This window comes from Saccoglossus kowalevskii, chromosome 9 (assembly GCF_978046115.1).
Source record: "Saccoglossus kowalevskii chromosome 9, keSacKowa6.1, whole genome shotgun sequence".
Lineage (NCBI taxonomy): Eukaryota > Metazoa > Hemichordata > Enteropneusta > Harrimaniidae > Saccoglossus > Saccoglossus kowalevskii.
The window spans coordinates 22672269-22688431 of record NC_140649.1 but is presented as its reverse complement, the minus strand read 5'-3'; the positions used below and the strand labels follow the sequence as shown (position 1 = coordinate 22688431).

The 16163-nt window shown below is 32.8% G+C and overlaps 1 protein-coding gene across 2 annotated transcripts in view; it reads left to right on the top strand.

Moving 5' to 3' along the window:
• Nucleotides 1–16163, top strand: part of LOC102809270 (receptor-type tyrosine-protein phosphatase T-like) — a 67941-nt gene that overhangs the window by 28058 nt on the left and 23720 nt on the right. For both annotated transcript variants that reach the window (XM_085503314.1, XM_085503313.1), the window contains exons 15-26: nt 339–531; nt 1326–1449; nt 3345–3555; nt 4311–4350; nt 6688–6805; nt 9647–9792; nt 12060–12310; nt 14217–14307; nt 15087–15163; nt 15312–15348; nt 15461–15558; nt 15753–15872. In XM_085503314.1, coding sequence (XP_085359440.1) covers nt 339–531; nt 1326–1449; nt 3345–3555; nt 4311–4350; nt 6688–6805; nt 9647–9792; nt 12060–12310; nt 14217–14307; nt 15087–15163; nt 15312–15348; nt 15461–15558; nt 15753–15872 — 1506 coding nt within the window. The remainder of the gene's footprint in view (nt 1–338; nt 532–1325; nt 1450–3344; nt 3556–4310; nt 4351–6687; nt 6806–9646; nt 9793–12059; nt 12311–14216; nt 14308–15086; nt 15164–15311; nt 15349–15460; nt 15559–15752; nt 15873–16163) is intronic.

Here is a 16163-nt window from a genome sequence, read left to right as displayed (position 1 = left end):
GTAGGTGATTGCCTGTTGTCATCCCACGTTTTGTGTCATATGTTCCATGGGTGCTCTTCTATGAGATTTGATCATTTTCAATTTCAACTTCTCCTCGAAGATTATACTCCAATTGATTTGATTCTTGGTATACCTAGTACTTATAGCATAGGTGAATTTATATAAGATTTGAATATTTTCTGATCATAATTTTATTTATAGCAAAAATTGTTTTTCATTTTTTCTTCTTGATGACTGCTAGTTTGATTGAATAGATCAAACATAAAAAAGGATGTCTTATTATCGGTAGGTAATTTTCTTGAGACTATAAAATATAATGTAACAAATTTATGTTACAGATTACATACAAGTCACTTCACTCTGTGTATTCCTCGACTGCACCTGTATCAAAAGATCTCCTGGTAACAGAACCTCCTTACACCTTGAAAGGGCTACCAGCAGCAACACAGTTTGAAATATCAGTGAATGCAAGTACATCAAAGGGATTTGGTGAACATAAAACTATTATCAGTGGAACTAAAATTGTAATTGGTAAGCCAACTTTCTTTCAAGAGTTGTTTTCAACAAAGTATAATGTGTAAATTATGATTGGCATCTGTATGAAAATTAGCTCACTAAAGATTTCTCCAGATACTATGTGTTTCATATGTTTATCAGTTTCACTCATGAACATAAGGACACACTTACATGGCATCACTCCTTTACTTGATGTGATGTAGCTTGGGGCACATTTTTATGCTGCTAAAGGTAACTTAATTTATAAAAAAATTAATATATAATTAGCATATGAGGTTATGAGAATACCAGAAAGTATGCACGCAGGTGGTATAGGATCACATTGGCCAACATTACACAACATCACTTGATACATGCTTTACAGTATTTCTCATGATAAGCACATTCAGTTTGAATCTAGTTTAATGGCACAGAAGCATGCTGATAATCAAGAGTTATATTTTAAAATGTGATGGTCATAACACCACGCATGCGCGAGATTTGTGACTCAAGATGGCAACTTTGACTGTTTCGCAGATCAATAAGGGCAAGCTGAGAGGCTATCATCAATGGAGTCACCGGCAGTAATTAGTGCAAGTTGCGCCTAGGTTAAAACTGGTACTTGTGTTTTCCTTCAGAAGGGCACATTGGATTATGGGAAAATCAATGTTTATCAACATAAATGTCACACATGCATGGCATGACGTCTCCTGCCCTTTTATACAAAGCTGCATTTGTCTTTTCATATAATTCTGTCATCCCTAAACAAGTATATCAAGTTTGCTTGGTCAGTATTTATTTGAATTCTAATCCTAGTATTGTCTCCCTAGATGATATTTCTGTTATTTTGGTGCCTGTCGTGGTGACTGCTCCAGTATTGACGGAAACTACAGCAACAATTAATTTGCGGAAGTTTGATGATAATGTAGACATTAATAAAGATACAGAACAAATGTAAGTTCCATCTAATGTGAAATCATTTTATTTTCATCGACATTTAATTTCACTATTTTGATGTACTGTAGAATACTTTATTTTCGTTTGGAATTTATTTTCGCTATTTTCGCTGAAGGGATGATTTCGTGAAAATAAAATCCAGCGAATATACTTTTTTTCCTATATTTCACATTAATCTCATAAAAAATCAGTGAAAATAAATTCCAAGCAAAACGCTCAAAAAGTCTTTCCAGCGAAAATAAAGTATTCCACAGTATTGATCATATTCACTGTGTTTTAATTTAGTGGATTTTACTTAACAGCAAAAATAGCAAAATTAAAACCCAGTGAATATTTAATGCATTTACTTTGTTTCTACTGATAAAATATGAATATGGTGACATAAAATACATGTATTTTCCCATTGTTTCAAGATGTCCAAATGGCGACCATTATAATAATAATTAATACATTCAACGCAAGTAATTCTACCATTCAGAAAAGTAATCTCAGTCATGTATGGACAGTTCACACTCAAAAATTTAACAGCATGGGCCCTTGATGCAATGACATTTTGTTTTAACAGATTAGATTCTAAGGACTTTTGTTGTGGAGATATATTTCTGACAAACCGGTACCTGGACCAATAACATTAAAACATAATACATTTCAGAGTAGGATCTCGGGTCACATTGATGGATTTCATTGGTACCAATACATACATTTCACATCATGGTACCTTGATCTTTTTGTTTGATGCATCTTGTTCAAAATGGCCTACTTGTGGCAATTTTGATTTTTCATTCAAAGTTTACTCATGCGAACTACATTTTAATTCACTCTTTTTTTTTACTATTTCATGGCGGGGACTGTTTCATGTTTGACTTGTTATTAGTCCCCGTTCGGACGAAGTCCGAAAATGGGGACTTATAATTCGTTCTCTGTGCGTCCGTCTGGAGTCATATCTCAGAATCCCTTGGACCAATTTCGTTCATTCATTCTTTGCATGTGTATAGTACTTTATGTGGGACATATGCACATGCAGTGGTTTAGCGATTCAATTCAAAATGGACGACTAGCAGCCATCTTGTTTTTTGAAAATGTTGTATTTTGGACATGCTTTGTCAGTTGTCATTCAAACTTGGCACATAAATTGGATCAAAGATGGTCGACTGGCAGGCATCTTGTTTTTGTTTTTTTATGCGGTATCTTGGACGTGCTCTGTCAGTTTTCATTTAAATTTGGCACATAAATGTACTTTATACATGTTAGGATGCATTTCCATGACAATTTGTTTCAAAATCTGTTCAAGGATGGCCAATTGACAGCCATCTGACTTTTTGGCCTTACTACTATATTTCCACAATTTACATCATACATATCAGTGTGTTTCATAATCAGATCAAAGATGGCCGAATAATGGCCGTTTTTATTTTTTGCCATATTACTACTACACTGAACACGTGTTTTGATGTAATAAAATAAACAATTTGTTGTATACGCCACTTGGGACTCAAGTTTCAAGAACACACTCGCAACAACCCCTCCGCTTTAATATGACAAGCACAAAGAGAACTTTCAAAAATTTAACGGCGACTGTTTCATTTTCAATGACTTGTTTATAATGCAATACATATTAATATGGCCTACTGGTGGCCATTTTAGTTCCTGTCTTATTGACAAATTTAATTCCAAAGTGGTGAAAATATGTGCAAAACATGCTTTATATGTTTGGTTACAAGGACTTTTACAATAGGAAGAATACATCTTAATGTCATATGTACACTACTTGTTTACATTTATAATGTTGAACAATTTTTGTCTGTGGCAGACTAATACAAATTTGAATTTATAGTATGATGTTTTTTTTCTGCATATCTTTCTGAAACTCCAAAAATGTAATCTTCTTGCAGGAAGTATGTTGTAGTTGTTGAAGAGGAGCAACAGCAGCAAAAGCGTGATTTAGAAGAAAATCAGTATATCATAGCATTGTTTCCACTGAATGAAATCCCTGATCAACTTATAGTGGGTGATGGTATGGATTATAATGGTTATGACAATAAACCATTAACATCTGGACAACAATATGTCATATATGATGGGTTTGCAGTATATACTACAGGGGTAAGATAATTATTCAAAGCATGCATACACAGTAATTAATAAATATAACATTTACTTGGGGCTTGGGGTATCTTTGACAGCTGTGTTGACCATGTTACCACAGCTGCATGATCTGCTTGATTTTGAACATCTATGACACAATTCAAATTCATTTGCAGTATGCCTGCTTAATTGGTTTTGAACAAGCCATTGTATTTCATATTATTTCAGTGTCATGTCATAAGAACAGAAATGGGAGAAATCATAGCTAGAATTATATATAGTTATCATCTGATGATAATCTATGTGCAACCAAGAGAATTAATTAAAATGATAGTTTTATCGATTACTATTCCTGATCAAAAAATAGTGGTTGATGGTGTGGAATGTAATGTGTAGTACAATAAACTTTGACAAGTCAAGTATATGGTAATACAACAACTATGGAATATTCCCCTTGCCAATAGCCAAACATCACTAAGCAGTTACATAGATTCAGCTCTGATTGAGTATTAGAAGTCACTGAAGGATTCTCTGTTCATCGATAAAAGATAGACTACATGACTACATCACAAGATTAATATTCAATGTGAAGATTAGTCTGAAATGCACTCTAGACCCTTTGAATGTGCATTGTTGTTATGTAATAATAATCCCATTATTACACAGCATTTTTTTGCCATGTTAATCATGCATATCCCGGTGTAATTACTACTGTAGCAATTTTGTAATGTACTATATTGAGTAACACAAATAAAATGTTGATTTATTTGCAGAAAGAAGAGTATATAATAGAGAAACTAATTGAATTCACAGGTATAACAAATTTAAAATATATCATGGATATTATGTATATGTTGCAGTCATAAAATTATTATACAGTGCAATTGTATTCTGTGATAAATTATTAAGAACAAAACTATTATTATCTGCATATTTATTAAAATAATAATAATTAGCAATCAAGAATATATTTTTACATGTATATACATCAATTTCCCAGTAATAACAAACATTTAGCCTAAGTTTTATACAATAAATTTTCAGTGTTTTCAATATTTTTACCAAAATATGGTCATCGAAATGGTGCAGTTTCATATTGTTTTTTTCTACTGTAACAATACTTAGCAGACACATATTACTAAGATAAAAATTTGTTTAAGGCTAGTGTGGATGTTTTGTACACAAAATCTCATAAAACAAATGTTTTGACTCCTGTTTGCAAAGCACACAACGGGAGCCTTTGCAGTTAGCCTGTCTATATGTATGTATGAATGTCTGTATGTATGTATGAAACGTGGTACATAGCTGCTCTTGAGAATTGTGTAGATAAGTTTTACATTAAAATCTACACATATTAATTACCCGATTGCATAATTGTTGGTCAGTTTCACCTTTTCTACCAATATCTCAAGCACTAATCTTATTTCAATGAATCTTAGAACATAAATATTCTAATGATAATAATAATAAAAAAATAATTATTGCATTTCCATAAGACTTTGTATATAAGTGCCTGGGAACAAAGACCTGATTAGTTTGGGATTGAAATTCGAGCATACTAATAATTGCATAATAGAATAGAATAGAATAGAATAATGCTTTATTAATACCGTAAAGAAAGAGTTAACATTTCCTTTTAGGTTTTCAGATTAATAAAGTAAATAATAAAAGTACATGAAATATAAAAATTTATTTAAAAAGAATTCAACATTAGTGAACAATTCAACATTAGTGAACGACAAGAATACTACAGACAAATATTAATAATATAAGAAATATTAAAATACTGTGATATGTAAGTATCACTGTATGTAGCATAGAATATGTAAAAAATATAGAAGAACATGACAAAATAAAAGAATTAGTCTTGTTTAGATTTAACTAAATATTTGCAGAGAGTGATAAGATGGTTTGTATTTGGTGACTGTAGTACAAGTTTAAATTGTTCTTTTTTGTTTAAGTTTTGGTAATCACTGTTAATTTCTTTAAGGATATTATATATGTCATCTCTGTGTTCTGTGTACAGTTTACATTCTAGTAAATGATGTAATTCATCTTCTATCTCTTTACAGTGGGTGCATAATCTGTCTTTTATCAGTGTTTTTGGTTTTGTGTACCTTCCTGTTTCTACAGCTAGTTTGTGACTACTTGTTCTAAATTGTGCTAGTATTTTGATGTAATGTTTGTTATCTATGTGTTTTATGTAATGTTCCATGTCTAGTGTGGTTTTGTATGTACTGTAAGTGCGCAGTTTTGCATCATCTCTTTTATTGTCATTGTTCCATGTGTTAGTGTAATATTCTCTAATTGAAATTATCACTTCTTGTATTGTTATATTATCTATATTACATTTAGTATATATTTCTAAGTTGTCTTCTAATGACTTCAACCATGACCCCGGGTAATTATTTTTCTTCATTTCCTTCAGTGCATAGTATGCCAAGTTGTTGTAGTCAAGAGTTATTAGGTGTTTATAATACCTAACTGCTTGGCAGTATATTTTGGAGATAAGGGGTTCCCGTCCCATTTCCATCCTACAGGCTATTTTGTTTGTCTTATTATTTAAATTTAAAATTTGTCTGCAGAAACGGATGTGATACTTTTCAGTTTCTGTCTTATCTTAATATGCATAATTGTCACATTTCATTGAAATTTGGTTCATAGATACTCTAGGGTAATCCACAGATGTGATTAGTTTAATGTTGAAAAAACATGCATTTATTATCTAATTTTTGCTATCTGAACAAATCAGATTTAAATTGAACTTTTAGTAGAGGTACCGTACTATGAAATAAAACTGTGAACCACAGATGTAAAATAAAATTTATTTTGTGTAAGTATTATGTCCTTCAATAATGTAGATCAAATTGTTTTCATGTTGTGCATTTCAAATAGCAGACAAGCTTCTTGTTTGAAAGACTAATGCTCAATTTCAAATTAATTTGTAGTATGCCTCCAATACTCTATAGTAAGCTTTCTTTTAATTTTTTCATTATTTAAATTTGCAATGATTTTTAATTTATTCATAATAAAAATCTGAATCATGAAAAAAAAAAATGTATAAAGCTTAAACTGGACTTTTCTTTGAAATCTATTACACTTCACTAATTTGAAATATGATAAGTTATTCATTTTTATTCTAATATTCAGCTGGAGCAGTTAGTGATCCTGGAACCAGTACAGATACTTCCAGTGGCATAATTGGTGGTGTAATTGCAGCTGTTCTCATCGTTGCAGTTGTAATAGCTCTAGTGTTTGTTTTAAAGCGGTAAGTACTTAATCTCATTCAAAGGTTGTTTATTTTCTAAAATCTAGTTAATGTGAATATTTAGTATGAACCTGAATTTTTATAATCATCTCATCTCATATCTCCTCTTCGTGCCTTCTGGCACATAAGGCCATAACGCTTGTCTTCCAGTTCTGTCTGTCTTGTGCGCTTCCCCTGACCTCATTCCAAGTTTTCCATCCACCCAATTTTCTCTCCTTTTCCACTGTTCTCAATGTTGTTTTAGGCCTGCCCATGTTTCTTTTCTCATCTGGATGCCATGTCAAAGCAATCATACAAAGGTGCATCTTGATAATAAAGAATGTTAATTTTGTGAATTACTAGTTAATCAGTATGGTACGTAAAACTAACCTATCCCATGTCCAGCTCACATTTTCTAGCTGTTGAACAATCCAGTAATTGATAAATCATCACTTTATTCATGTTTATACAAGCATGAATTCATCTATCCTATCCAAAGACATATTACTATTACTGTGCATGCTAGTTTATTCAAGTCAAAGTTGGTTAAATCAAAATGGCTGAGTTATGGTGCCCATACAGTCTTTTATAAGACATACACTATTAAACTTATTTAGTTCAAGGTTAATGTAGATTAAATTTGTTTATTGAAACACATAAAATTTCTCAGAATAAATTCAATTGATTATACATAACAAGGACAATAAAATACAAGATAATTTTCAATATGGTACAATGTACATGTATGTTATATTTGGCCCACTTATTTTGCTTATACATGTATGTGTGCTAGTCATACATTGTGGGTTACATGTTGTTGCAAAATCATACACTGTTTATTACATTTTGTTTACCATGTCCTAATGAAAATAAATTTAGTATAAATATTGTGAAAGGAAATGTCATTGATATGATGTACATATGGAATATATACAAGTATTTGTCACTTGCCTTAATAATAATATCAGTATCTAAAATACCAGATACAGTCAAACCTGTCTATAAAGGACAGTCAGTGGACTGAGCCAAACTGTCCTTTATAGACAGGTGGTCTTTATATGGAGGTGGCCTAATTTATTCATTTAATCATGAATAATAATTAGGGTGGGAATTTTAAGGGAGATCATAAGCAAAACAAACCCACAATGAATTGGTCTTTTTAATAAGTCACTCATTTTCATCTGGATAATTACACAGCTTTACTTTTTTACTACAAATTATATCATGTAAATTCACTGAAACCAAGTGATTCTGCCCATGGATTCATTGGTGTATTTAATGCATAAGAACGATTGTCAACGATCGGCCGCATTGGTGTTTCAGCTCGGACTTTCACACTCTCGCCATGCAGTCTTATTCCCCAGCCCATCACAGGCGGTAATCAGTCCCATCGTTAGTATTGTCGATTGTACACTGTGACAAAATGCACAGGCAAAGTTGCCGTGTTTGAAAAAACAAACAAACAAGCATTAAAAATGAAGAAGCATTGGTAATAAACAAAATTTACCAAACTCGTAACGATTGCTCCAACTCTCGGCGTTAACCGGAAATGAAACACGATGATCGTACACGCAATTTTACAGTTATTTGTTGCAAACATCGACGCATCAAAACTGCCCAAACGAAATGAATTTTTCCCGAATTATTGATATTACCGTTTATAAAAAAAGAGGATCAAAATAGAAATCATTTTTCGTTGAGAATAACCCCGAGATGACCCCCCAGTTTTGCCCATGCGCTAGCTTCATTAGCATAATTTATAACGATCAACAACAAACAACATGGCGGCCAAAATAGGTCAGATTTTGCAATCCCGCGATGAGAACGAAATAAACGAATGTTTTATTATTTTGTTCGGGTATTTCATGTCGACAGGGTAAATAAAACATCTCTCATTTAATTAAACTTTTTCTTGTTTTCGGGACGGGAGGAATGTGCTCTTCATGTGCGAGACAGTCCACAGAAGTGCCGCTGGTCGGCTGGGGATCGATAGTATACCGGGGTAGTACCGATCGGAAACAAGCTAGTTTTTCATTTCCAACTTTGAATGAAACTGTTTTAATTTGTTGTTAAAATCTTTCCAGTCTCCAGACGTTACATTCAGATGATATTCAACTGTTTTTGTTTTTTTTTACTTTTTCGCAACTTCACAATCCAAGTTGCGATTGTCACCCCTGTCTACAGATTGCGTACTCGGTAATCTGAACATAACATATGGCCACTTTCCTGTTAGCGATTCGCAAGTAGCTATTGTCTTTTTGCTGAGACCGTCTGATGGACATGTTGGTGGTCGTTATACAAAGGTTAAAGTGTGAATAGGTCTACAATAGGGTGGTCGCTGGTCGCGTTGGACAGGTGGTCGCTATATCCAGTGTCTTTAACGTGTAAATTGCGAAGGGACTGTACTGAGGTGGTCGCTATGAGCAGGTGGCCGCTCTGCACAGGTGGTCGTTAACACAGGTTTGACTGTATAGCAATTTACGATATTGCATTCTTATCTAACTAAAAATAATTACAGAATGATATTATACTGCATTATTGTAACAGCTTTTACCTTTTCATCACCAGACTTCCTTGCTCCAATTTTTCTGCACTTTTTTCTTGTATTCTTCAACATTTTTGGAAATAAAGCCTAATTTTTGGAGCCAACAGACAAAATTTGAGTCAATTCTCATTTTTAACTCAATTTTTGCCCAAGTGCAGGACTATTTTGTGAATTTGTGATGAAAAGGGGGAACTGGTGATAAAAGATTAGTATTCATGAATGATTTACTAACATCATTTTCTAAGTTAGTGCAATTCTATTCAAGACTTTCTTAACATTTTTGTTGACTTTAAATATTCATTACATTCGTACAACAGGCGACAACAAAATGCAAAGACTGGCAAAAAATATGAAGAGGCGCAAATGCAATCTACTCATGATGAGAATACTTATGCAAATGTGGATGAGTCAAGGAGAGCTTGCGTAGATGGTGCTAAATGGAAGGAATCATCTCAACAGAATGGCAAGTGCATATTTATATCAAATATTACCTAGCATAATTTTGTCACAGAGAGAAAATAGTCTTGGTTTTATATTTAATTAAGAAATTTTTGTTTATACATGTAGAAAGCATTATTGATCTACAGGGAGTTGGACAAACTTATGTATTTTAATAAATTATTAAATAATAAAATGTTATATAACTTTTCTTTTACCCCCCCCTTTCCTGGTATCGATTTCAAGTAATCACTGATCATTGTTTATACCACTCTTTCCTTCATCACAACTTTGTTACAAATTTTAACACGTGATGTAGACACACCCTATTATAGTAAAATATCCCAAGAGTTGAAACGCGGCAAGACTGTGGCATGAGCACAACCGTAAAGCCGGTGGGCATTTAATTTATTCATGAAATGCATTAATAAACAAGAAATGCTGCGCGCAAAATTTAAAAGTATAATCTCTGACGCGACGCAACTTCAATGAATCAGTGACTCTTCTGTAAAATGGTTTCTACTTCAAATGTCGTTCGCGTCGCTCTTCAAGATGTTTCTAATGAAAATAATCAAAATAGCAGCAGCACAATTCATGGGAAAATTGTTTACTTCTAATCATGTGACACAACAATATGAGTCATTCTTTGCGATAGAGGTCAAAGTTCGCAACATCCGGTTTCCGGCTTTATGATTGTGCTCCTGCCATGTCGCTCGATCGCAATGAGTTTAATTTGACAAATATTCCAGATGCCATATATGTAAAGAAAACGAACTTTGAAAGGTTCGAATGCGTGATTTTATGCCACAGTCCTGGCGCGTTTCAACCCTTGGGATATTTTACTGTAATAGGGTGTGTCTACATCACGCCTCAAAATTTGCATATAACATTAGCGCATAACAAAGTTGTGATAAAGGAAAGAGTGGTATAAGCAAGGGGGGTAAAAGACCAGGAGGGGTGGTAAAAGAAAAGTTATATAACATTTTATTATTTAATAATTTATTAAAATACATAAGTTTGTCCAACTCCCTGTGATTGATCCACAATTTAGTGAAGCCCCTCTGAATAAGGCCGTTTTAAACTATATTAAGTTGTCAGTGTTACTGTGTAGATTGGAGTTTTCTTGAGACTACGGTACATACAAACACAGTCTGTGATACAAATATATTTACATTGTCTATCACCAACACTTGTAATAATTAAGAAAAAATATTTTTTGTGATCGACAGACTTTGGCAAAGCATCACAGTGTGGCACCCTCTGTAGTAACAAATATATTTAACTTATTCAACGTTAAAAAAATACCTCTGTTACAGTAATAATGTAATGTTCGATTATCTATATTTTTTTATTTTATTGTTTTTGTTTTTTTTATTAGACGCATAAAATCATTAGGAAAGGATAAAAAAGGCCTTACAGAAAGAAATTTAAAAAAAACTACAATCTAAAAAGTAAAACAAAAAATAAAAACTTTTCTAAAAAAAATAAAACAAATCAAAAACAATATCTATAATATTATGCTATTACAGTAAAAGAAGCACTTCAGTCTGAACCAGTTAACTCCTTTCATCAAATTTGGCTTTGAAATTGGGTGCCCTCTGAAATTCAAGTCTTAAATACATGACTCAATTTTTTTATGTATGTTATTTTGTAGGCAAATAAATACCCCTACCATACTTTTTTTGAAAATCCTTGCTCATTCAGTGACCTACATTTACATGTTTATTTACAGCAAACAAAATATTCTAATCAAGCACTATTTACAGCTTCATAAATTTTAAGATGCAGGGCTCATCAAAGTTCACAGGAAGTAATCACATAATTATCAGAACTGTGCTTATCAAAATTGCATTTAATGACAGCAAAGTTTTTTTCCTGTGAATGTTCAGAGGGATTTGATTTTAAGAAAAATAACATTTGGTCAGTACTCTTATTTAGCTAAACATTGTATACTATTGGTGTGTGGTTTCGGATATTTTGCCATGGAAACTACATGTAATCGTACTCCACATTGCATATAAGAACAGTATGTTATTTGGTACAGGTTAAGTACTAGTATTTGCTGGCTTATGTATTTCTTTATTTTCACTTATTTCTTTGACAGATAAAATGTGATAAATTCAAAGTCGAATGAATATTTAAAGTTGAGAATAGGATGTGTATATTCCTTCACAAATCGATGTCAAATCTACTATTACTATTATGTAAAAATCAAACCCAGTGAATATTTCTTTTTCTACAGTAGTAACATTGTTACTCTGACTGTACTTTTCTCTGTTTTGTACCCTATAGTTTTCATTAATCCCATCAAAGATGGTGACACTGGTGAACTTCAGTACATGAAACCAGAAAGATCAGTGAAGCCTTCAAAGCCTCCAAAGCCAGCAGTGGTCCCTCTTGCTAAATTTGCACCTGTGAAGAGTATTCCACCAAAGCCAATAATTAAATCAAGACTTAACTCACAACACGTAATTAAAATTGATGACTTGGCAGATTATATTATCAAGAAGAGGAAAGAAAACAAGTTTGTTGAGGAATACAAGGTAGTACATAATCTCCATTTTTGTATCTGTGTTCAACAGGCCATTTTGAAGATAGCATTGTGTTCAGCAAAACTGTTCTATCGTAAAGAATTATAAGGAATTAATACTCAATCAGGGGTTTTTCTAGAAAAAAATTGCTAGAGGGAGCACTCCAATTCAGCGGTGCCACCAAGTGGGGGAGATAGGGTTCTCCCTCCCATGGTGTTTTAATAATTCTAAGTTACCGGTAAAATGAAGCATTCTATGGCTTCCTTGGGGCCAAAATTACTATCAGACAGGTCACAGTTGAAGACTATGGGCACATGTGATCCCTGGTCAATCAGAATTTTATGGTTGCCAGAGGATCTGCTCCCCGGGGTAAGAGAAGCATGGCCATGGCCATGGCATGAGGGTGCTGCGCCCCTGTTCCCTTGATTAAAAAAATCCCCGCTCAATTAATAATGTGGCTAGTATTTTCTTTTATACAATTCATGCTATATTATTATATAAGAAACATTGAGATTAATACACTACATGTAATATTAATTGAGTATTAATTCCTTATATATGACATTGTATTTGTTAATTTTTATCCAGTACTTTGTGTGCAAAATGTTTACCGTATAATCTCTTGAATAGGCATCATTCTTTGAACATTTCAATCTTTCCTGAAACCCAGATTAGAATCTAATTAAGGTTAGCATGAATGGGTAAACTGCGTTTCGACAGTGAGATGTTATCACCATAAAAAGGAGTAAAATTCCTCTTCAGTAGTCAGTTTATATTCCAAAAACAACCAATTTCTTGATAAAAAAAATTAAGCCATTTTGCCATTAAAACCAAAGTCAAAAGATCGCACTACAACTTCGGTAAATCTCTCCAGTGTTGCATTCACCATGAAGTTGCTGAACTGTCATTAACATATTTAAATGAGCTATGGTAATTCAAACACAATGGGACCATCCAGCATTTAATTGGTTAATTATCGACTTGACCTATCAGGCCAAAGAACACATGCAATTTCAGGTCAACTCGTGTATGGAAAAAACATGGTGGATATCATATCGCATCGAGTATTTACATATGTAATCATTTGCTTACGTTGAATTTTACTTGCATTTCATAACAATTCAACAAATTTAGTTTTTGTACACTATTGCAACACTTTGAAAACAAGTAGATTATTCACTTGTGAAATGTAGCAGGACTGGATTGCATTACAGTACCATGATGATTTGCTGCTAGCAATGCATTGGTGTTTGTTTTTATATATACCGGTAACTTCTTTTAAAATATACTTCTGATACCAAAAAAATTAAAGTATACTGGGTAAATGTATGTTACTTTAAATATACTGTATTTTTTTGTTATCATATGAACAGTTTTTTTGATTGATTGTGATTTTTCAACATTTCATGACGCCTATTTTAGAACCAAATTAAGGCCTTTCTCTCTTCCCTGGCACCTAAATTAGAGTGACGTCTATTCAAGAGATTATACGGTATATATAGTATTGCATTGTTTCATATGTTTATAATCAATTTTGCCATGCAAAGAAAAGAATCTGCAACATTAGTTTGTATCCTTCCATTCATTTATTATTTAATCTCGTTTATCAGAGGGAAAGGTTGTAATAGTTACACTATGTTTTTATTTAATAAGATTGGCTACCTATCTTTTTTTTCAGGATCCAATTATTGTGTAAACCTTTTACTTTAAGGGGTGCCTCAGTAACTTCTTAAAACTTCAAAATGTCAAAGACACTAAAGTTAATGACAGAAACAGTAATTTATATTGAATTTGCTGTGTTTTTATATAAACATTGAGTTATGTATGGTATTTAACTAAACCATTTAACTATGTCCCTGCAGACTTGTACAGTCAGTGTTGATATACAATGTATTATATGATGTATTTGTTTTTTCAGCTATTACCACAGAGTACAGGTACAATACCTCATGAAGCTGCCAAGAATCCAGACAATAAACAGAAGAACAGATTCCGCAATGTTCTATCATGTGAGTCATTATGCAGTTTTGTGATAATTCGTATCAAATACATGTGCCAAAATGCATGATATACAGTATGTACTAGTATTTCCATAGATTTATTGACTTAAAGGCAATGTACTATAATCATAGGTAATACTGATAGGTTTTATTATTTTGTGATTTGATCGAGTTTGTCAAATTGATACAAAGCCATGGTTATCAGTGAGAAATAGTTCCAGACACATTTACAGACTTTGATTTTAAGATTTTAGACAAAATGGCTATACATTTTTGGAGAAAAATATAGCCACCTGTAATCATTTGGTTTTTTTATGATGTTTTGATGATTATAATTAACACATTTTGTCAGTCTATGCACTTCCAGTCATGCTGCATTGAAACTGACATTCAGAAAATGCATGGAGCCCATTGGTAGATGTATATCAATACTGAAAATTGGAAGAAACTATCAATAATATGAAATGAGGACTGTGCATTGTCAATGCTTGTGATTTTTGTAAAAAAAAATCTCTACAAATTTTCTCATTATCTACAATGAAACATGTTTGGCAAAATGACAAGCAATAGAAAATACAACTAAATTTATTATTGACAACAACATCTGCCTTGGAATCAAAATCATGTGATAAAAGACAAGTATTACAATTAACTGGGTTGATAGAACTTTAATCCTCAGATTTCCAAGTAAAAATTTCAGAAAAGAAATTCTATTTAAATTTATACACTGCTACATGTTACATTGATTTGTTCAGTCTGGTAATATATTAGTTTCTTTTTGAAAATAGATGACCATTCTAGAGTGGTATTGGATGTGATTAATGATGATCCCAATTCAGATTATATCAATGCTAACTATATTGATGTGAGTACTGTTTTGTTACTTTACCAATCCTTCTCTATACAACTGCTTCTATCTTACATAAAACAGGAGAGACCACATTCATTCATCATGCACTAAAACTCTTTGCTAGACAATAACAAAAAAAAAAACGTGTAAATTATCTTCACAGGGCTACCAGAAGCATAAAGCATTCATAGCTACCCAAGGTATGTTAAGATTCACGTCTATAAATGTACTACTCACAGAGATTTATTGCTAAGCTCTATAGATTAATCAATAGTTACATGTACAGTGTTAATTATCTCTTATATACTCTAGGTCCAAATGGTTTGACTGTTGTAGATTTTTGGAGAATGATTGTGCAGGAGAATGTTACCACTATTCTAATGGCTACCAATCTAGCAGAATCAGGAAAGGTATGTAATATTTTTCCTACATAATACAGAACCTAACTTTACCTCACTTTGTAATATATTTCCATGCTTTCATGATTTAGCATTAATATTTTCCTGATTCACCTTTGTTTGAAATTGCTTTCAGCAGACTAGTGCTATAGTCCTGTATGTTAATTGTTAATGACACTGATGGTATTTGTGTGTTTTCTGCTTAGATCAAATGTGTCCAGTACTGGCCAGAGAAAGGGTCTATGAAATATGGTTCTGTGTCTGTTACACTTGAGAAGACCAAAGCCTTTCCAGAGTACTCTCTTAGAACTTTCACTGTGAAACAAGTAAGTTTGTATTTAAGGGCAGTTGACAGAGTGGGTGTGGCAAACTGTATTCAATCTACTAAGTACTATGACATACAGTTTTCAATCTACTGAATGGGTGTGACACACAGTGTTTAATCTACTGACTGGGTGTGGCACACACTGTTTAATCTACTGAGTGCATGTGACACAGTGTTCAATCTACTGACTGAGTGGCACACAGTGTTTAATCTATTGAGTGGCTGTGACACATAGTGTTCAATCTATTGAGTGGGTGTGATGCACAGTGTTTAATCTACTGAGTGGATGTAC